Raw genomic sequence first — 22,898 nt, 5'->3', positions numbered from 1 at the left:
AAGCTTCCACTCTCTAAAACTTCAGTGAATTCATTTAACCCAGACCCTTCTTATTAAAGATTCAATTCTGCTTGTAGTTAAATGTAAAGACAGTTAATTGAGGGTAAGAAACAGGAGAGAGGAGAGTAGAGGGATTTAAAGCAGGATTGCCTGCACCCTTACATGAGGTGCATGATCTAACCAGTGAGCTAAACCAGCACAACTCAAACTGAACTTTTAAAGTACGACCAAACATCAAGTTCCTCCTCTTATCAATTAGCAGGCTCATCAGGTTTAAAGCTTTCCATGAAAGTTTAAAACTTGGTGAATTAATCTGTGTTTATTATTTTGAGATTAGAGGGCATTACACTTGTTTTATTGATTTTAAGGTCTTAGTTTTCAGTGTCCTGTCTAAGGAATTTATCTCTGTTTGAGCGCCTGCTTCACTTTGGTTAGAAGTTTTGTTTAACCTCACAGGAGCAGAGCAAAACCATGTAATATACCTCTTTTTTCAGGAGGTCCAGGGAAATCAGAATACGTCAATCAAGGGGATGCCAGATGAAGTCCTGAATAGTTTCAACATCAAGAATACAAAAGAAAAACACCATGGGAAGTTGAAATTTTACAAACATATAGTGAAATGATTTAAAAACAATAATACCAGGACATCTGACATCCTGACTTTAGAAACGGCGGGATGAAACAAAACCTGCTGGTATCACAGATCAAGAATAGAAGGCATGTGTGAAACAAAGTTGGGGAACTTTTTGTTTACGGGATTAAATAAACATGTTCTCATAATTCATTTTTCCACATGGGGGAGTTGCTGGGCTGCTGAGAAGGTGATGAAGAGCCTTTCAGAACAGGACTTCAAATCCAACAAGTCCAAATGCAGCCAGTGATTGGTTGACTGACCAAAACAAAGATGTCATCGTCAGTTGACAGGAATGATCATATTTCACAGAAATGTATCTGTAAAGTATCATTGATTGCCTTGTTTTGGGGAGAGACAGAGTCCAGGTAGTTTCTGTAAAGACCCCAGTCTTTGGACCACTATGGTAACCCGCTTTAAAGTCATAACTTGGTCTACGCCCATTTACTGAACAGACTGAAGCTTCATAGTGCTCTTGTCAGGTCTCATATGAAGCAGCTGTGCTTTGTCTGAAGTAAGGATGAGAAAACAACATTTCGTTTAAAGGGAAAAACAGAAAATCCAGCAGCTTCGCAAAGTTACTGCAAAGATGAAATGCTACTCAAAACACTTTGTTTTTTTGATGCGGTAAAGAAACAAGATAAACCTGTGAGCTATGGAGGATCAGGTAATCCGATTTGATCACTTATGAACTGGGTAGGTTGTTTGTCTCTTTAAACTAAGTTGAGATCTTCTGACATCACTCAAATTATTATTTCAGTGCTTATTTTGATTTAACAAATATTTTCATGGTTTGAAGCAGCAAATCAATAAAATAGGACAAAGATCTGATAATGACATTACTCTGGTAGGATGTGCATCAGGTCAACATTCAGTTTAAGAAACTAAAAGCAAACAAAACAAATTCACTAAAAGTCTTTGCGTAAAAAAATCAACTTTCTTTAAATTCATGTTTTCAAGCAGTTTGTTTTTTTGAGTGCTCCTCTCCGGGAACACGAGGTTTGGATGGTAACAGTGTCAGCAGTCAGTAAGTCATTGTGCGTTTCTTTGAATGCCTGAGAACAGTCTGATATGTTTCCATATCAAAAGACAAAAAAGAAAAAGAAAACAGAGCTGAGTCTGAACAGGCTGGTGGATGTGTGAGCTGGAGGATGGAGGAAGTGTAAACCTGTCTGTTAGACTTTCCCTGAGAAAGCTTCCAGATCAAATGCTGTGTCCAGTAAACGCTGCAGCTCACTGAGGTGAGCCTTTTTGTTTCCAGTTGCTGGAGCTGCTGCAGGATCTCGCCCAGCGTACCTGCAGAAAAAAATACAAGAATGAAAGCAAAGATCAAACTCTGCAGCTCCTGAGATCCTTCCTCATGGTAACCATGGACTCACCACACGGGCCGGCTGCAGCTGATGGTGGTGCGGATGCGGGGCTTGACGTAGTCGTAGTATCCCTGGTTCTTGTGCTCCTCCTGACACCAAACCAGATCAGCGTTCGGATAAAGGTCACACTCAGACTTCACCAGGTCAAACGGGAACGGAGAGAGCTGAAAACAGAGGACTCCAAAGTGAATTTCAACATCACACCTGAAAGAGAAACTGAGACACCCTGCAACCAAGATCAGGTTTAGACAGCTCCTCTTCTGCACCAGAGTTCAGCACACCTGTTCAACACGGACGACAGCTACTGTGTCGTCCATGCCTCTGTTCTTGCGTTCCCTTGTCAGCTCATAGTAGATCTTCCCTGTGCAGAAAATGACTCTCTTCACTTTCTCTGGGCTGGAAGCTGCAGGTCCGTCATCTGGGATTACACGCTTAAAGTGAGAGCCTGCAGGACGGAGAAACAAAACAGGTCTTAGCATCACAACAAACAGAAAAGGATCTAAATACTTCCTGTTTGTCAGCACTCACCTGGAAGCATCTCATCAAAGCTGGACTTGGCCTCCGGGTGACGCAGCAGCGACTTGGGAGTAAAAACTATGAGCTGGAGATAAAGACATGAAGACTGTTCAGTAAAGTGAACCACAGTCTGATGTTTTCAGGTCTTGCACAGTGAAACTCACAGGCTTCCTGAAAGGCTGTAGGATCTGTCTGCGGAGAACGTGGAAATAGTTTGCAGGAGTGGAGCAGTTGACGACGATCCAGTTACACTCGTACAGCTGACGCATTGCAAAGTCCTCTGTCAGTTTCTGAAGAAAGACGTGAGAGAAAAATTTAAAAGCAGGTTTGGAAACAGACATTGTGTGTAAAGAGACACTGTCCCAGTGAATATGGAGTCTTTTAGTCTCTAAAGTGGATAATTGACATAATATTGCGATACAAAAAAAAAGTTACCGGAAAAACATCAGGGTCATCGTTGCACATCTGCAGAAATCTCTCAGGACGAGCTGAAGAGTGCTCTGGACCCTGGGGTTAAATGGAAAAACAAAGAAATATTAAAAAGATGAGACTTCACATGATGTCAAAGGGATGATTTGAAGAAAACAGGCACAGTTATGATAAATTTAATGGACTCCTACCATTCCCTCCATGCCATGAGGAAGCAGCAGCACTATCCCGTTCTGTCGGACCCACTTGGCCTGACCTGAGCTGATGAACTGGTCGATGATACACTGAGCTGTGTTGTGAAAGTCTCCAAACTGGGCCTCCCACAGGACCAGTGCGTTTGGACTGGCCATCGCGAAGCCCAACTCAAAACCTGCACAAAGAGAAAAGTGGGTAAATAAAGTGCTCACATTTTACAGACCCAGGATCTGGTGAAATGCTGAGAGCATGAACAGGTTGTTTCAGGTGTGTGTGTGTGTGTGTGTGTGTGTGTGTGTGTGTGTGTGTGTGTGTGTGTGTGTGTGTGTGTGTGTGTGTGTGTGTGTGTGTGTGTGTGTGTCTCTCACCCAGGACTCCATATTCAGACAGAGAGCTGTTGCAGACGGTGTACGGAGCCTGATCAGGGGAGATGTAGTTCATTGGGATGCAAATCCTCTTATCCACATTCTGGTCGTGAAGAACGTGGTGTCGATGGCTGAGAGACATACGGAGGAGTAAGGTCTGAGTCAGGTAATATGGAGGATAACAGCTGAACTCACTGTCCTCTTACTTTTTTTCAACATAAAAAAATGTTTAAGCTAAACTTAAAGGTTTATTAATGTGGAAACTTCGGTTCAACCAGGGCAGAGAAATTAGTTTCTTTAAGCTGTCTGTTCACCTTTCCTTTGTCTTATACTCAGCTCCCCTCTTCTCTCTCTGCGCATAACCAAAACTCAAACCTGCCCCTCTCCCTGCTTCACTCACAACAATATCCTAAACGCATCAACCACATGGAGGCAGATTAAGACATAAGACTGCAACAGAACAAAGTCTGCTGCAGGGAATGCAGAGAACTTCAACTGGAAAAACTGAAACCTTCTCAGGTGTTTTTGTCTTATTTTCAGTAAAAAATGTCTTTTCAGACTTTTCTAGCAAATTTTTTCTTATTCTATTTGCAGATTTTTTTTTACATGTTTCAAGCAATTCAGACCTCATTTTTATCTTTAAAAAACTTAAAACAAGACATTTTTTCTGGACCTGTCAGCTGAATGTGGCTTATTTTAAGTCTAAAAAGACATTTTGACATATGATAAGATTTCCATTTTTTGCAGTGTGATGCAACAAAAAGTGTGAGCCTGAAAAAATAATTCATGGAAAGTGTATTTACCTGTGAGATCAAAAATATAAATAGTTGTATATTTAGCTCTAAGTAACACTAAGTAACTTTAATGGAAGACTAACCTTACACAAAGTGGGTTGATCTTTTCTTAGGGGTACCATAAATGTTGGATATTTATCAAGTAGGCCAGAAAAATGACTTCCACACTTCTAGAGTCTCCTCTGTGAGTAAATCATTACTCACAGCATTACAAAGCTCGTTTTGAGTAATAATTGTTATTAAGTGCATGAAGTTAACTTAAAACATGCTTATCCCACTACAGTATGAAAATAGTTTTTGTAGATAAATAATTTTCCTTAAATGACCAAAAATGAAACACACAAGGTGGGATTAGGATGTTACATTTTATATATTTCTCTGGTTGAGCTCTGGCATCCAAAGTTAAGGCATTTTTCTTAAAATGTATCATTAGGTCTCCTTATGTAAAACAAAGCCTTTGTTAAACCTTTAAATATAACCCAAAAAGAGGTAAAAAATAAACACTGATACTGAAAAGAATAATTATTTCCTTTCTCTAGTTGTTTTTTACCTGAATGTGCCTCGCTCCACATCCTGTCCACTGAGACGTACGTGAATCCCTTCTTTGAGTAGAGATCCAAAGGCCATGTACTCTCCCAGAGCCCAGTCACATACTCGCTGGTTCACCATGTTTGCTCGGCCCTTCAGGATACGACTTAGACCTTTATCACGCACAGGTTGCAAACGCGTGGGTTAAAGAAGAACCAGATCTGTCTATATGGTATTAATTAAAAGAGGCAGAGAGGGGGAAGTACCTCCGTGTATGGTGAAGTCGTCCAGGGGGACTGAAGCAGCAATGTTTCCAATATGGTTGAGCTCATCCTCACTGATGCCGGTGGATGGGCAACTCATCGTTTTGGGTTGTCCATCCAGAGTGAAAAACTCTACAAACAAAGAGAGATTATTGATCAGAGCATGAAAGAAAGTATCCAGACTCAGAGCTAGTTTAAAGATTCATTCACCCACCGGGCCACGGGGAGTCCAGCCAGTGTTTGATGTGGAGGATTTTTTCATCTTTGGAGCGAGTGTACGCGTCTTCACAGATTTTGTCGTACATTGCCACTTCCTCCTGAAACATAGAGATGAACATAAGTTTAGCATCTTTTCAGAAGAGTGTTGGAGTTTCTGCAAGCCACTTTTGAAAGATTGCACTGAAGTTTTCCCGAGGATGATGGGAAATGTAGTTCAGTATTCAGCACATGAAGATGATGGGGATCCACTGTCTGTAAATAAAGCAGCAGTCCAGTTTTACCTCGTAGTCTTGTGTTGTGACGACTCCCTCAGCAATAAGTTTCTCTGCATACTTCTTCAGGACTCCTTTCTGCTTCTTGATCTGCTTGTACATCAGTGGCTGTGTGAACATCGGCTCATCCATCTCATTGTGACCGTTCCGTCTGTAACACACCTTAACGAGGAGGCAGATGTTTGCAATATTTAGATAATTCAATAAACATCCAGCAAATCATCACACTCTTGTGGTATCTACCCCCCTCACATACCAGATCTACGACCACGTCTTTGTGGAAAGTGTTCCTCCACTCAGCTGCCACCTTACACACGTACATCACTGCCTCAGGGTCGTCTGCGTTGACATGAAAGATGGGAGCGTTGACAACTCGAGCAACATCAGTGGGATATGGAGATGAACGCGCCATCCTGGGATCTGTGGTGAAACCGATCTGTGAGGACAGCAGAAGATTGGATAACTGATGTTAAACTGTGCTCATTCCACTCATACATGTATCTGCTTTACTAGAAATAAGACAAAAACACTTCTCATTTTAGTGTTTGCTCAGCAACTACTTTCCATACACAAATGTTTAAGTACAACAAGTGAAGGGCATGGACTGAAAAACAAATGGACGTCATCTTGCTCGGCTCGAAGTGAAGTCGCAACAAAAACTGCTCCCCCTGGTGACTGGCTGCAGTATAGGTTAAAAAAAATCAGTCTCTCCAGTCATTCCAGATGGGCTGTGGTCAAACTTTAAAAAATTAATACACCCCGTAGAAATGTTTCTCATGTCCGAATGTTGTGGTTATTTTGAAGATATGATTTGGCTACCTTATATTCAAGTCCTCTTTTTATCTGAAAATTTTCTTTTTTAATTAGTTATAAGAGGTTTTACGTCATGTTAAACAATGATTGATAGCTGCTGTTCTTGTGTATTTTTTTGTGGATTGTAGAACATGTCTGGAGGTAGAGTCAAGAAGTGATTAGACTCTCAAAAGAAAAAAAAACTATTATTTTTGGCACCTGGCTCCACTCAGATTCTTCGAGAGACCCTCGTAGTCTCTACTGCGCAGACTCCGGCCTCACAACTGCTGCCAATAGCAGTGCCTGTGACAGGGAATTTTGCCTTCAAAATCGTACAATGGAAAATGGCGGGGCCACGCTGTCCACTCTATATATAGTCTATGGTGTGGAGGTAGAAACCTGCCAAAGCTGAGGCCGCATTCCGGGACCAGTGTTGGACAGGAGACTCTCAGAGTCCAGACAGAAGTACCTGGTTGTTGACCACCACATGCACAGTCCCATGTGTGGTGTAGGACGGCAGGTCAGACAGGTGAAACGTCTCGTACACGATGCCCTGGCCTGCAAACGCAGCATCACCGTGAAGCAAAATAGACATCACCTGGAAAAGCAGTCAGCAGGTCACAAACATGAGCAGGTACAGGTGTTTATCCCCCTCAGAAAGAAGAGTGAAGTGAGCTTACCCTCTTTCCCTCTGTGTCTCCACAATAAAACTGCTCAGCTTTGGTCTTCCCCTGGACTACCGGGTCCACAGCCTCCAAGTGGGACGGGTTGGCCACAAGTGACAGAGTAATCTGACGGTCACTGACTCGGTTCATCCTCTTATGGTACATGCCCAAATGATACTTCACGTCACCAGAACCCTGAGGGGGGGACAGAAAAGAGATACGAGTTAAGGTATGGTTGAATCACTGAATCACAAAAGCTCTGTTTCAAAGCTGCAGCTGAAAACTATACTTTTTTATTTCACAGAAGAAGAAAAAAAGGTTTTCTGATCCTCATTAAAAAATATATTTGCATTTGCTAACCTCTCAAATGTGCTAAACTTTTTGAATTTATTGAAGTTAAAATTTACATTTATAATCTGTAATTCTGTGGCCTTTCTGTTCAAGTATATCTGGAAAGAGACTAAGCTACCCCGGAAAAAAGAACATTTTTTGGATATTCTCTGAAATGTTAAGGAATTTAAGAAACATCTTAGGGAGTGTCCCAGTTTATAAAAAAGCTCTCCTTCTTAATGGAGCCACACATTTCTCATTGTTATCTTTGCTCAAATTTATCTCTGATTTGTTGTATATGTGTATTTATATCATATGGGGAGATTAGTCGTGTTTTTCTTCTTGAGTTTATTTTTTAAGCTACCATCACCCCAATATCCCTTTTTATTTAATAAACAAACAACCTGTGATATCATGTCCACCTGCAGCCTCACAAACACCAAACCAAACTGATGAAAGCTTTCTCTGAATCTACAGACTTGATGTTCAAACCTCGTCTGCAGCCTCCAGTTTGGAGTCAAACTGGCAGAAGATTTGTTCCAGCTCCTTCCGGATCACGTTCGCGAGAACATTCAGCCTCCCTCTGCGGATAAAAAAAACCCAGAATGGTTTCTTTAAAATTGCAAAAGTGAATAGTTGAAAGACACAATTTGGTTAAAGCCCAATGACCTTTGACCTCTAACGCTTAAAAGGACATCCTGTGCTCTAACTGAGAAGTTTGCATGCTTCACTTCAGGTGTTCAAAGAGCAGAACAGACTAAAAACAGGATGTATTGTGGTGTAATTGTCACGTGTGGTTGTTTAAAAGTCAAAGTCTCTGTCTTAGACACACTTTTTTAAATTCTTTAGGTATAAGGAGTAAAAATGCTGCTCACCTGTGAGGCATTCCCATGATCACACTCTCCACTCCATTCAGACTCGACTTGTCGATGATCATTTTGAGAGCAGGGATGAGTGATTCACATCCTTCCAGGCCAAACCGTTTCTCTGAAGACCACTTCCTCTGGAGAAACTCCTCGAACCTGTGAACAGGTGGAGGCAGCTCAAATCTCATCCCCCTGCTAATCTTATTGTTTTCAAGGTGGGTGCAGAATAAGAGGCAGACCTGGTGGATCGGATCATCCGAGCCAGAAGAGTCTTCTTCTCCTCCAGACTGAACTGCATGATCCCTGGAGTCTCAAACTTCTGTCTGATCCACTGACACTGCTCCATGTCATTAATAAACATGAACTCCACTCCAATGTGCTGACAGTAAGCCGTCTGGGAGACAGAAGAACAGCTCAGGAGGTTTGCAGGATTGAGTGTCATAAAAGAAGAAATTACAGGTTGGAAATGTCTGGCTGAATTTAAGAAATCTTAAAACTTAAATCTTGAACATGATCACTCAACGACAGGGCACAAACACAACCACTGCTGTTAAGAAATTGATTCCAGCATGTGGGGACTTTTTGCACATTAAAAAATGTTTTACCTCCAGGCGTCGGATAATCTCTCTGAGAGGAAGAGCGCTCTCATCTCCTCCGATGAAGGTTGTGGTGGGAAGGCGGAATACTTTGTCCAAGTCAGACTCTACCAGCCCGTAGACACCTGACAGAGAAACAACAAAACACACACAGCATTTGTTGGTATCAGTTTTGTTTCTTGATATTCCTTTAAAAAGTCGTTTTTCGCAAAGAGCAGACAGGACTTCATTAAAATGTAGGAGATATTTGGGATTCCTGTATGTGCCAATCTCGCCAACCCTGGATCCTACATTTCCCATAATGCAGCAAACAGTACCCATGTTTATAAGGCTCTTTCTTTGTCATGTTTTATTATAAGGTTTTACACTTTGTGATGTCTCTGGCGTTACTTCATGGCAGGTTACACAGAAGACCTCATAGTTGTGGGTAAATTGACCTTCTGTCAGGGAACACTTCTAATTGAGTCTAATTGTTTCTAATTTTATCATTTATTCCTAAAGGAGGCCAAATCTGTCTTTCAGTCTTTAAATCACTTTCTTCATCAGGGTCTTGTGGCTTTGTGCAAACCTGCCAAACAAGAACATGATAGTTTTCCTGAACAACCAACCTGCAGGGTGTAACTGGAGGTCTAATATTAACATAACAGTTATTTAATGCTTCCTTTTTAAAGTCAGCCGTCTGTCTTCATCGTGTAAACTTTTCTGCTGAGTGAAAACAATAATTAGTGAAATTTCTTTGAACAAATAGCTTGGTTACAATCCCTGAAAACATTTTTTAATCATTGAAAACTGAGGTCTTCTTTAGGGTGTTTGACATGTTAGCTGATCTGCATTATACCATACTTTATTTATACCATCAATCAGTCAATCAACCAGTGAGCTCCATCAGTGCAGCCCTTCACATCAGAGAGTGGGGATGCTGACAGCCCACACAACACGAGAGCAAGCAGCAAAACTTTTTTTATTGTGTGTGCTCTCAAATATCATAAAGACAACTTGCTTTGTGAGCTGGACCCTGAGACAGAAAAGCTACCTCAATGATGCACAGTATTTAGTGTTATAAATAGTTTCCTACTGGATGTATGTCTGCACAAGTATTTTTGTCAGTCTGATTTTTTTTCCAGAGAGTTATAACTCCAACATGTTTTGCTTAAAGAAAAGGAAGGAATACTTTTTATGGATTTGAACTCTTTAAGTCTCTGTATTTCCTGTTTGCAGTGGGCTGCACAGCTCAACATGACGCTGTGAGAAGCAGCTGATGTTCTTCTAGCTGAAGGCAAACAGCAGAAAAACAAACAGGACAGGGCTGATGGGCTGTTTGCTGCTCATATGTTAGGTCTATACTGTCAGGAGTAGCCTCAGACATTACAGTTGAGCTTGTGTTTATTCAACACATTACACGTCCGGGTCGCACCAAACACAAATAAGAGGAAATGGAACAGACAAGGTGGGGGGGTTGATTTAAGTATGTCTTTGTTTGTATATCTCTGTCAGCAAAGGAGTGCAGGGTGCTGCTGTGCTGAGGACCAGAAGTTTCCAATCCAATACAGCAGAGTCAGCGCTCTGCTTTACGTAAGGGATAATTAGACTTTCCTCTTCCTCCTCTCTGTGAAACCAGCCTGCACATAAAATCACATCATTTGTTTTCTTTGATGGTCCAAAGCGGAGGCAGTGATCCAAGGCAGCAATCAAATAGAGTCCGCCTGCAATCTAATCACGCTAACATTTTAATGAAGCGGGCAGAGATAAGCCTGGATGAGTCCTGTTTAACCCCACTGGACGCTGCTCAAAGGTTAGGAGGAGCCAACCACGCACATACACACATACACACACATACACACACATACACACACATAGCAATTTTCAGTGTCAGCGTTTTCTGCAGCAGTGTGCAGACCTATGTAATCTTCAGTGCAACCCTTTAGAAGACAAACACGTTAAACTGTACGCTGAACTACATAGAGTAGGTGCACTGATCCTCAAAGCTGTCCGACTACATGAAGAGGATTTATTATAACACAGACATTTCTCTATAAGATTCAAGATAATAGTATAGGCTTTTTATTGTTTGAAAAAAGAGTTCCTCCTCTATCTATACAAACCCTTACACGAATACAAATTGTCACTTTAAGTCCAATAGGTCCTCCGTTTTATAAATACTAAACGTTTTTTAATCTTTATCAAGTGTGTAACATCTAACTAAGAAATTTTTACATGGAATAAGGTCTTAGCCAAAGTCAGTGGAAATGTTCCCTTTCAGGTTTTATCCAAGAGCCTTTGAGTGATGTCATAAACTTAGCAGAAAACTATAAAGAAATTTTTGTTCGCTAGACTGTTTATGTGTTGTAACAATAATTCTTGCTATAAATCTTATACCGTTGGAACTTAAAAGCCTGTTTATTCCCACCACCCCCCGAAAATTTTGCAGATACCAAACAGCTTATTTGGCTGTTAGTAATGGCTCTTGTTTTGAGCTTCTGGTACTCCAAACATGCTGCACCCATTAGGTGACTGACTCCAATCAGGTGCACCTATGAGCATTGGCCTTGCTTCAGTGTTCAGTGCTGTTTGGCTTCAGCAGAGAAGGTTTGGCAAGTTTTTTTATGGGTACAACTAAGACTGTATAAAACATGGACGTAGCCTCCTCAACGTCACCCATCTGTTCCTGACACTTGAAATGAAGCCAATCCGTGGACGCAGCCACATTCTTTATGACGCCTGTTGTGAGTTTCCTTTCGACTAGCTACATGGCAATTGTCAGTCGCGCAACCTGAGCTGTGCCTCTGATTGGAACAACTAAAAAATAAGCACATAAAAAGTTTAGCTACATTTGGATACTCCTAAAGCTCATTACCTTTTCCTCGGGCTTTATCATCATTAAAAAAATAACCAACCAGCTCTAAGATCAGTTATACGTCAACTGTTGTCACAGGGTGACTTCTGTGAAATCTGGCTCCAGAATTGTTCCTGATGATGTTTGCAGCCTGTTTTCAGTCACCATTAGCATTCTTTGAGAGAGATTGTATTCTGTATGCAAAAAGCCTTGCACAAAACTGAACTACAGCAGCTTGCCTCAGGTATCCAAAGATCACCCATGGTTATGACTCAGAGGTGCCCCCACTCCAATGTCTTTACTACAGTAAGCATTGTTTATGAGGTATCAGGAGAGATGAAACAACCAGATAAAACGTCTCATCACCACACCTATGAAAGCTGAGTGGTTAAATGGTGCTTAAATGATTCAACAAGTTTAACTTTGAAGCCCTTTATGTCTTCCCTTTATAGAGTAGAGAGCTAACACAGAGGAGACTGATAACCCAGACACTTAACACATATGTTACTGAGCCAATAAAAAACCACAGGAAACTGTGCAGCAGCCTGTTAGAGCCAACATTAATGCCCAGAACACCACTCTATGTTTTTAGAGAGTTAGTTCAAACCAGAAGAGCAAAGGTTACATCCTACCTCCAGCAGTCAGATCACACAGACGGTCTTTGTAATGAGAGAACTCTGGAGGCATGGAGAGACACAAACACACACAGACACACACACACACACACACACACACACTGCAGGTTAAGTACCACACATAATTTCTCATTTATTCTTTTTTGGCATATTTGGAGCCTGACATCGAGACATTGTTCTGCCACTGTGAACCTGAGCGTCACCAGGACAAAGAAGAACATGTTTAAACTGAACAATAACACAATAAACTGTGGAAACATCCTTTAACAGCACACAGCAGTCACCTGCTTTTGAACCCAGAGGCCCAAACCATTGGTTGGGAACAATGACCGTTTGCTGCAGGCATGCCTAACACACACACACACACACACACACACACACACACACACACACACACACACACACACACACACACACACACACACACACACACACACACACACACACACACACACACACACACACACACAGAGGAATAAACACACACACAGAAAAACCCACTGTTGGAAATGTAGCCAAACTCTTGGCATTGACACACCAATGTTATCTAAGAAAATAAAGCTTAACAGAAAAAAATAGCGGGAAATCTGACTTTTTTTCATCTAAATATTCTAATTACCATATTAAATCTCATGTTTTTAAACATGAAGCAATGGTGGTAGCCATAAAACATGTTTTCTTACTGGCTTTCTGTCATAAAACAGCAACTGTTAAGAAAACCAGTTTAGACTCATAAAGCCAAACAAATGTGTCTCCTAACAGCTTTCTCTTAGACGTTACCTTGAGCTACATGCTAACTCCAGCACACAGATATGATCACAATCTCAGCCACAACAGCTCTCGACACAAAGATCATAAAACATGCTGTGTTATCTTGTCCGCTCAGCTACAATAACTTTCTGACGTACAGTACATGCTGATAAGAACACCAGGGCACAGGAGACCAAACATGACAGGAGAGCGCACGTGAATGAATAACAGACTGGGCCAGTAAGAGAACAAATCAGTCAAAGTCTTTACTTTCTTCTAATGAGTCTCAGTGTTGTTGTGATTTGCTCATTGATAAAGTAATAAATCGTGGTGGACTATTTAAGATTGAGGTAATAAACATCAAGATATGTTGCTGGTCCACAGGTTGTATTAGGTGACTGTGGAAGAATATCAGGACTGTGGAAAAAACACCCTTGGTAAATTTTCCTCATCACTATTCATTAGCAGCATGTCTTAAAGCAGGGGTGGGCAATTCATCATCCACTGTTATGGAGAATTTAACTGTGCCCAGCATTAATTGTTATTAAATTATTAAATATTATTATCTTATAGCTTCAAAAAGCAATAATTTATATGGGTTTTGGCTGCTACTAGTGAGAAAATATGTTACCCTTAGGCTCTGAAAATGTGTAGGTCAAATAAAGCATTTAGAGATATATAATTTTAATTAAATCAGTACGTAATTCTATTTCTAACACAAAAAACTTCATAAAATACATAAAAAGGTATATTTTTCAATATGTTACAGACCAGCTATGAATTAACTTTACACAAAAAGCTTTTATAAATAACCATTAAAGTGCAGTGGACTCTGGTTAAAGCTATGGTCTCAGCTGTCTCAGCGTCAGTCTTCAGTCCCAAATCCCTCTGCAGCTTTTTCCACCGGTTGTACATTTCTCCAACATTCAGTCTCTGTTGGCACCTGTATCGCTCATAATTCTTCCTTGCTTCAGCCTTTTCCTTTGAACTTTTTTGTTTTCTTCCCTTCCCTGTGGAGGGTAACAGTAACAGCTTCCTGGTTTTGGTCTTCTCTGGCTCCATGACGCTTCAGTAGCTGAACAGCTAGCTGAACAGCTAGCTGAACAGCTAGCTGAACAGCTAGCTGAACAGCTAGCTGACATGAGAGGGGTAGTGGGGAAGAACGAGGTGGGAACATGGGCAGTGCGGTGCGGAGCAGGGGAGATGGGGGATTAGTTGGACACAAATCCGAAATGAGGGAAACGGTGGTTCAGATTGGTTGTTTTGCAGCTGCTGTACTGAATGGATTTTTTTCGTTCTTTTTGGCTTTTATATTGCGTAGATCGGACCATCGGACCATCAAGGCCTCAAAATGGTGTTAATAACAATTACCTAGCTTCAAATCGTAGACCCTAGCTTTAAATGTCTCAGGTGGATATAAGGAAGACGGCTGACAGCTGATTATGACTGAGAGAGGATCTGGATTACCTAAACTTCTCACTGCACAGCCGTCACACCAGATCAGCCGCACCCCAAATGTTTATGCGTAGTTTTGAGCGAGCCGATAAAAATGATAGTAATGTTTTCAAAAAAGTTTCTGACAGCAAGTGTGACACTTTACTTCCTGCTTACGGCAAAACTAACCAAGCTGTGACACCTAAATAATGCGATCACTAAACTTGTTGGACTAGTGAGGATAAAAAGGAAGCACCCGCTCTGGTGTCATTGATGTACGGTGGCCCTGAATGCTCATAAGAAAACATGTGCAAAAAGACAAAACACAAGCAAATTAAGAAAGCATCTTCACCAATTTGACAACACGTGCACAGCATTTAGAAAACGCTCTGCAAAGACCACAACACAACAGAAGTGTTTCCAGAGGACATTCAAAAGTGATGCACATGTCCTGACACTTGCTGCAGATTTTTAGTCACAACTCTAGTCTAGTTTTTCTTCACATCAGTTGTGGAGGAAAATGAGACAAAATCAAGTTTTTTAGATTTATTTAACATTGTAATGGCATGATTCAGATATTAGCCTATTGCTGTGACTGAAAAGTTGCGTCAACAAAAAGCATGCCTGGACATGTGCATCACTTTTAAGTGTCCACTGGAAACACTTCCGTTGTGTTGCAGCATATTTGAAGTGCATTTCTCTTATGCGTTGTGTTGTGGTCTTTGCAACGCATTTTCTCAATTTGCTTGTGTTTTGTTTTTATGCATGTGTTTTCTTAAGATGCTTCACTGTGAGCTCTCAGGGCCACTGTATTAATGACAGGTGATAAAGAAAGAGAAATATTGGGCTCATGCGAGCTATTGTTGTAACAGAGACAAAACCTGTGTTTTGAATATTACACTCAAGATATTAAATTGGATCCCTTGCTCTCCCTGCTTGCACACATTGGAGCAGGAGTGCTATGTAAAGGAAAAGTAACTGTTTGTCGAGGGCCAAGTCAAAGTGGCAGACGACTCATCAGTCGTTCAAGCATGTTTGCATGCTGAGCTGTGTGTAATTCTAATCAGGAGAGTGTTGCTATCTGTCATTGAGTCTTCCTCCTCTGACATTTGACTTAAATAGGCTGAAGATGAAACATTCTAGCTCTAAAAGTCGGATGCTGTGGAGTTTTCGACGGGTGATTGTTCACAGCAAGAGGATCAATCCTAGCTACACAGAGAGCCTGAACAACAGACTTCACTGTTGTTGTTTGACTGATCTTGCATCACTTTGTCTACTTTGTCCTAAACACACAGAGTCTTGATAAGGGTGCATTTTATTTATTGATCTCATTCTGTCTTAATTGTTTTAAAAGATATTCCAGGTTTTAATCAGTAGCAGTATAAAAAGAAACATCTTTATGCTACTCCTGAGTTCTTTCTGTCACTGTACCGTTAAATCCTTGTCAAACACTGTCATGGTGGCAGAGGTGATCGGATTTCAAATCTTTTTACTTCAAAAGTTCATTTCCTGATTGTCTTGTTGGTTTTGCAGATTAAATAGACGCATCAGCAATAATTTCATTTGGTTCTACAACCAGCTAATAACCTGTCACCGTTTGTTTAGGAGTTGTAAGAAAATCACAGAAACTCCCCTTGTTGTTTATTGTGCACCATATTTCATCCTCTGGATGAAGCAGGTACCTCTATAAAGCTTCTCTTTTCTGACACCTGTCCCTCCCTCTCCACAGTTATTGAGTCTGTAAATGATTTAAGGAGCTGTTAGCTTTGGGTTTGAAACAATAAGTCTGGAAAGCCAAGCTCAGCCTCGTGGTGACCGCTCCTACAGTGTATACAAGTCTTATGCACGTTTAAACTTCTCACCAACATTCTGGAAACCAACAGCACACGGGGCATCGTCAAAGTCCACACAGCTGATGTCCAGGGGGTCTAACTTGGCGATGTGATGGCCTCGTACCTGCACACAGAACAGCACAGAAGCTCAGTGTTTGTGTGCAACAGGTCAGTGTTTATCAGCTGAGTTCAGCAGATGAGTGCGTCTATGCTTTGTAAACTGCTGACCACTTCCTGAACCATTTCTCAACATATGTCTACTTGTTGAAAGGTCAAAGGTTGTGTAGCTACTGATAAAAGAGAGGCACTCTTGATCATGAAACGTCTGTGGGCCATTAACTCAAAAAAAGAGGAAAAGTACAGCTGGTACTGAACTGTAAGATTGGATTCATATGCTTGGGTTTTAGTTATGTTAACATTCAATACGCTTTAGGAAATTCACGTTTATTCAGCAGATAAAAATAAAAAAGTAAAAGTATGTTTTTCTGCCACTAGTAAACATATAGTCAGCCTGTACAAGTTGTTATGTGTTTGAGAGGTCTCTAAAGTCTGTCTTTCCTTCCTATAAACTGCAGAGACGTTATGTTGTCAGGTCGTTTTTGTTCCTCCTTATCATATCTCTGTCAGACATGATGTGCTGACACTTAAGGACAGGAGATAAACATCATATGTTGGAGTGACAGTATCTGTCTCTCTGATATGACTAATCAAGATAGTTTTATCCTGGTACATACTGAATCCATAATAACTGATTCATCTTCTCAAATGTAAACAACCTTTTAATAATGGGCTAACTAGCATGACCTGATTCACTCAGGTGTTTATGTTTTTTTACCTGGTATGCTCGTATAAGAGATTGCACTGCTAGATGATCCTCCACTAGCTTCTGCACATTGGGCTGAGCCCCCACCAGAGCCCGAACGTCAGCCGATCCCACTTGAGAAGTCCCACCGAAGAGTGGAGGGCTCTGATAGGCTGAACCTGGAGGAGCTCCAGCGTTAGCGTTACGGAAGAATATATCCCAGGACTGTAGGGAGACAAACAAGACAAGTTAGTCATTGTTGAAACTCCATTATTATTCGGAGAACTTCTTTAAATACAATGATGCACTCAATTCCATGACTTTGAAAGAGTTGTTTGTGATTTTACCATGTGTTTCATATAGCCAAAAACTACAAAAGATTAGTCATCAAACTTGGTGGAAAGTTAGACATTTGTCAGCACACCTGCATCATGGGAGAAAGAATCCCTCATGCAGGAAACATACCAAATGGTTTATGATCATTCAGACATGAGCTGAAGGTGAATAAAGTGTTGACATGAAGTCAGAGAAGAAAACTTTCACTACTTCCAAGATGCACTCAGCCAAACAACAACATGCCAGAAAACCAAGCGAGGACCCAGGTGACTCTCATGCTACTTTGGCAGACCAAGGAGAGGCCAGTTCCAATCTTAAGCCCAGAAGAACTAAACAGACTGTTTTTAGGGTATGTTGTTGAAGAATACCTCCCATATCAACTGTTTAGTCTGCAGATTTCAGAGACACAGTCTCTTTGCTTTGGAGACAGGCTCAAGTGGTCCCTAAAGGATCTGCAAGTTTTAACACTCCCCATTGGTTTAGATCTTCAGCGCTAACAGTTGCTACTAGGGACCAATGATTAGATCCTAGGGCTGACTTTCCTACCACTGTAACTGTGTCACACGTGTTTCTAAAAAAAATCTCTCATTCACTTGTGTGTGACCTTGTATCTCACTTTCATACCACAGAGGAGGGTAATTGGCTTATTCCTGTGAGAGGATTTTCAGATTAAACGTAAAGGAAGCTTCAACACGTCCTCTCCTGTGGTGGATATCAGCTTAAAAGTGGGGTGTGACATAACAGTTATACTACAACGACGCAACACTTTAAGACAGCAACACTTGGCAGCATGTTGACACACAAACAGGTAATGGCAGTGTGACTGAAAACCTGGAGTGACCCGGTAGAAAGACAACGAAGATCAACAGCCCTCAAACTGGTACTATGATTTATTCTGGCACCAGGGTCAGGAACCCAGTTTGCTATCTCTGAAACTGTTTGACATGTTAATGACGTCTCTCTGAGGCAAGGAATCCAGATTAACACTCGTATTTGTGGATGTTTATCAAGTTAATGATTTAAATCTGAGGTTATTGTACTTGGCTACAGAAAAGTAAAGTTTAATGCTCTACATAGTCCTCTAGTGATTTGGAGGATATGTTTACAAATGCTGCTCTTTATTTATTTCTGCCTCTGAACTGAAGCCTGGTTTGTTCCCTTCACAGAACATTTTTATAGTAGTTTTTAGTGGTAGTTTCATAGTAAGTCTCAATATACTAAGTTATGTTGTAGCCAGGGATAGGAACCTTTCACATTTGAAACAATACCGTACCGATGCCCGGTACCTGGCAATCCGTACTGGTACTCGATGGTACCAATTTCCATTGCTTTTTCCTGTTTCTGTGGTAAAAAATTTAATTTATTCAATAATAAAGTATGATTTTTTCAGTTTAAAACATTTATTCTTTTATACACTACATTATAAACTTGCTGTGTTCATGTCCAACATAAAAAATCGCCTCCTCTTCCACTCCCTCACAGTCACAAGGATACATTTAGGTACCTTAAAATGGTACCTTTTGGTTTTACGTGAATACTTGATGCTTTTGACAGAATTTGGTCAGTGCCTTTTAAAGAACCTAATTCAGTACCCATGCCTAGTTGTAGCATGGTCTAAGATTGAGCTATACAAGCTATATGACAATGCTACTATGACCTCGAAACCTCTTTTCACAATTCAATCAGGACATTTTTAGTATGTGAAATGAAACAACCTCCCACAAAACCATTTTTTTCTCTATCTTATAATCAGGGGCCAGATTTTACAATGCCTGTATTCTTCACAGTGGTGTCACTGAGCTGTAAAGTGAGTGTACACATGACTGAAGCAAAACATCGTTCTCAACTACAGAACTAGGAGGGGGAGGAAGACAGAGATGCAGTGATTGTAAAGAACAAAGTGGATTAAGAAGTCAAAATTGTTCAGCAACAAAAACAAAGAGTCATAACAGTTGTTATCTTACTGCTTTGAACTATCATCTTAACGTTTTATCTTTCAGGCAACAGACTATGCACAACTTTTTCTCTAAGGGCAGAGTAGTTTTGCTTCAAGTGTAACAAGTCAAACGTCTAATTCTATGTTACTAAGCTGCTTTAACATTTAAACATACATAAGCAAACATGTACAGTTAGTGCAGATAGTGTCTGATTCTACCTTTACCCTACTTCATTTAGACAAATATCTGTTACCACTTCAGTCTTAATGTTTATCTTCTCCATCCCTTAAAGAAGAGGGTGAAGGTGCACTGACTCACACTTAAGGAACATGTAGAAACCACGCTGATAAAACAGAGTCACAATCAAACTGTGTGGGGTTAAAACCGACTGGTAACTTCAGTGGTCTGCTAATCAAAGTAAAAAGGGTCTGTAGGCTCTACAGGCAGCCAGTTCATGGCTGGTTGGGGGTTGGAGAAAGCATCCCACCTTTACAAAATGTTTATTTTTAAAGATACTTTCTGCAGTATTTTAGGACCAAGATTTGGAAATAAATTTAAACTTTTTTAACTGTGAAATGTGTAGTATGATGAACCTGCTATTCCTCTGTGTGTGCCCCGAAGACACATTCAGGTAAAAATATAAAACAGCTGTGACATCCAACACAAACAAAATGTGTTCAGGTACCTTGTGCACATTCTTGGGATTCTCCAGCCATGCGTAGTACATCTCCTCCACATAGTTTGAGCTGGTTCCATTGAGAAAAGGTTCAGAGGCCACTGATGTGTTCAGGCGCCTCGTGGGCTGCAACGTCCTTAAGCCTCCTTTAGTCACCATCAGTCTGTGCTGTGACCAACTCTGGGCTGTCCGTACATTTGTTAAAGGCCGAAGCCTTGAAACTGTAGTCCTTAAGCGGTGCATGGCTGCAGGTCAGCCAAAGTTTTTTAAATCTCTCTCTGTCTGGAGGAAGAATGCAGCGTCCTGGATGAGCAGGTTCCTTACACTTCTTGGCAATTGCACCACTTCCTCTTCTTATCCAGCTGAACCAGTAGGGATGGCTTCTCTGACACTACTGCTCCTCTCGATCTATGTACCGTAAACTGGATCCTGTTGAGTGAAGATACATCATGATTACTGTCAGAAATGGAATGTTCATCTCTGCTTCTGTCTCATCCACATATTAAGTTATAAAATAGACTGAAGTTGATGCAGCTTCTCTGGATTGTAAACCCTGGTTTGAAGTCTTAAGTTTGGCAATTTGATCGTCAGCAACCGTTTTTATGTTTTGTTCTATTAAATGAGAAAATCAGATTACATTCAGGGACAGAAACAGGCTGACATGACATTGCTTTATCTGGGTTGATTAAACTTTGAATGTGATCATGATTTAAAATAAACAAATGAATATAATGAAGACTCAAACAAGCAACTGAGACTATAAAATTACTAACAATAAAACATTTGATGTGTTTGTCAGTCAGCTGATAAAGAGGCTCATTAACTCAAGTGTTATCATAGAATGTGTAATATATGGACATAGCCCCTGTGACATCACCAGTTTGTTTTTAATACAGGGTTTAAAGACTATTGTCAACAGATCTATATTGAAAACACTTGACTCAACCTAACTTTGACAGCAACAGGGAGCCTACCTGTTAGCCAGGTCAGTTATGCCTTTACACAGACAAAACACACAAGTTTTAAAAAGTTTTGGACTAAAACATTGCTGCTTGACTTATGTACAACCAGGCTTCCTAGTCACCCTTTGCTGGTCATTAGGAAAAAAATTAGGTTTGAGGCACTTCAGGTTCACTTTGAAAACAAGTGGCTATGTCCACATCATCCTGAGTCTAAATTGAAAAACAAAACAAAACAAAGAAGTCCTTTTTTTCCCTGGAGGTAATAAAAACTTATTTGAGACCCCTTGTGCCTGGTATGTTGCCCCACTGGTTCCTGGTAAGTTCCTGCAGTGTAAACATGACATTAGTTCACCGTTAAGTAGCCCAATAAAAGACCAGAACACTGACGTAAATTAACAAACACATGCATGAAAAAAAAATATGCAACGCTCACCCAAACTTACCGTCAACGCTTCAGCTTTTCAATGGAAGTTCACTTTACTAAAATTATCTAAAGCACACAAACTATTGCGTTATGTGAAACTTACAGTGTGTGGTGTAAAATGAATTTTTGCAGTGGTCTTCAGCCACATTTTTACAAAGCTTAGTTTACTCGTGAAATTTCTCAAATTTTCTTAACTGGCTAAAGAGAAACTGTCCTCGCGACAGCGGAAAAGACCCTCCAACACAACCAGGTGATATCTCGAGCGCATTCACGGTGTTCCTTAAACTGCAACGAACAGATAGTTTTTTGTAAAATTTTACTCCAACTTCAAGTATCATTTAGTTGCATTTGTTCCTTACCTTGTCAGAAGACTTGTTGAGACTCTTCCGCTGCCTCTCCTTCAGTGAGAGATGAACTATCGCAGCTCTGAGCTGCTCTGAGGATGAGGAGTGAAAGTGGCTGTCAGCTGAGCGAGACCTAAAGGGGGCGTGGCATGGCCGTGTGTAACACGCGCGCTCGGGCACGCGCTTGTCAGTCTGGCCGGTCTGGCCTGGCGCTGATCTACGTCACTACGCCGTCGACGTCACATCTAGTTGCATCAGATATAGTACCGTGAGAAGTAAAAGATTAACATGGTCCTATAAACAATTCTTTGAAGGAGAAGAAAAAGAAGCACTTTATTCAGCTAAATTTATGGCTTTATGTTATGGTTTAGACTCTAAACCGAACAACAAAGTCCTCATACAATTACTGAGACAGAGAGAATTCATTTGGAAGAATCTAACCTGATATTTTATCACACTAAAAATAAAAGTAAACAAATAAACGCTCAACAACCCTCCTGGAGATCTTAAATCTGAGAATTACATATATCAAGCTACAATTGTAGCTCAAAAAGAGGCCAAGAATGAACAAGCTGCAAACCATGACTGTCATTCACAGATACTGTGCCAATAAGTTTACATACCCTTGCTTTTTTACTACTTGTCCTAAAGAAATAGACCTAATTGTGGAAAAGTACATTTTAAAATGGAAAGAAAGGTATGAACAATACAGAGGTTGAAGAATCACATAGACTAATACCACCCCACAGGCTCTGTCCTGTCCCCTTAACAAGTTATTTGTTAACCCTTTTTATTTTTCATTAAATCAAGTCAAACTTCTCAGTTTTACAACTGCTATTCAAACTTAAAGGTATCACTTATGATGAGCTGTGTAGTGATGTTTATAATCAATGGAAAAATAAGATAAATAAAGAGTCCAAACTCTAGTTAAAATATCATACGAGAGCCTGAGTTTGGCTGTTATAACAAGGTACACTCAGCTATATGTTCTGTTTCAGAGTCAGATGTACCTTATTCACAGTTCAAAGGAGCAACAAACATCAACCTTTGTCCTGACACTAGTTATGTAAAAGGAAACTTAATGACCCTCCCATACTCAGAA

At 40.6% G+C, this 22,898-nt stretch overlaps 1 protein-coding gene across 2 annotated transcripts; it reads right to left on the bottom strand.

Annotated features, from left to right (window-relative positions):
* Positions 1-56: 56 nt before the first annotated feature.
* ogdhb (oxoglutarate dehydrogenase b) lies at positions 57-21,876 on the bottom strand. 2 transcript variants are annotated; one of them, XM_074690350.1, is made up of 24 exons: positions 21,812-21,876; positions 20,076-20,495; positions 17,151-17,342; positions 16,346-16,439; positions 12,297-12,341; positions 8,841-8,956; positions 8,475-8,629; positions 8,245-8,391; positions 7,862-7,952; positions 7,055-7,234; positions 6,844-6,972; positions 5,839-6,018; positions 5,592-5,744; positions 5,306-5,408; positions 5,095-5,223; positions 4,851-5,001; positions 3,510-3,637; positions 3,138-3,316; positions 2,953-3,024; positions 2,682-2,807; positions 2,530-2,602; positions 2,283-2,446; positions 2,011-2,165; positions 57-1,927 (listed from the first exon to the last, which is right to left on the bottom strand). In XM_074690350.1, the coding sequence occupies exons 2-24, from the start codon at positions 20,307-20,309 to the stop codon at positions 1,807-1,809; spliced, it is 3,117 nt and encodes a 1,038-aa protein (XP_074546451.1). In that variant the 5' UTR covers positions 20,310-20,495; positions 21,812-21,876; the 3' UTR covers positions 57-1,806. The 2 variants fall into 2 exon arrangements, with proteins under 2 accessions (XP_074546451.1, XP_074546452.1); XM_074690351.1 differs by lacking the exon at positions 12,297-12,341.
* Between the last annotated feature and the right edge of the window lie 1,022 nt (positions 21,877-22,898).

The sequence above is a fragment of the Halichoeres trimaculatus genome, unplaced genomic scaffold, assembly GCF_033239565.1.
Source record: "Halichoeres trimaculatus isolate MK-OKI-2021-1 unplaced genomic scaffold, fHalTri1.1 fHalTri1_scaffold_16, whole genome shotgun sequence".
NCBI lineage: Eukaryota > Metazoa > Chordata > Actinopteri > Labriformes > Labridae > Halichoeres > Halichoeres trimaculatus.
The sequence above is the reverse complement of the archived record's forward strand: the minus strand, read 5'-3'. Positions and strand labels throughout refer to the sequence as shown.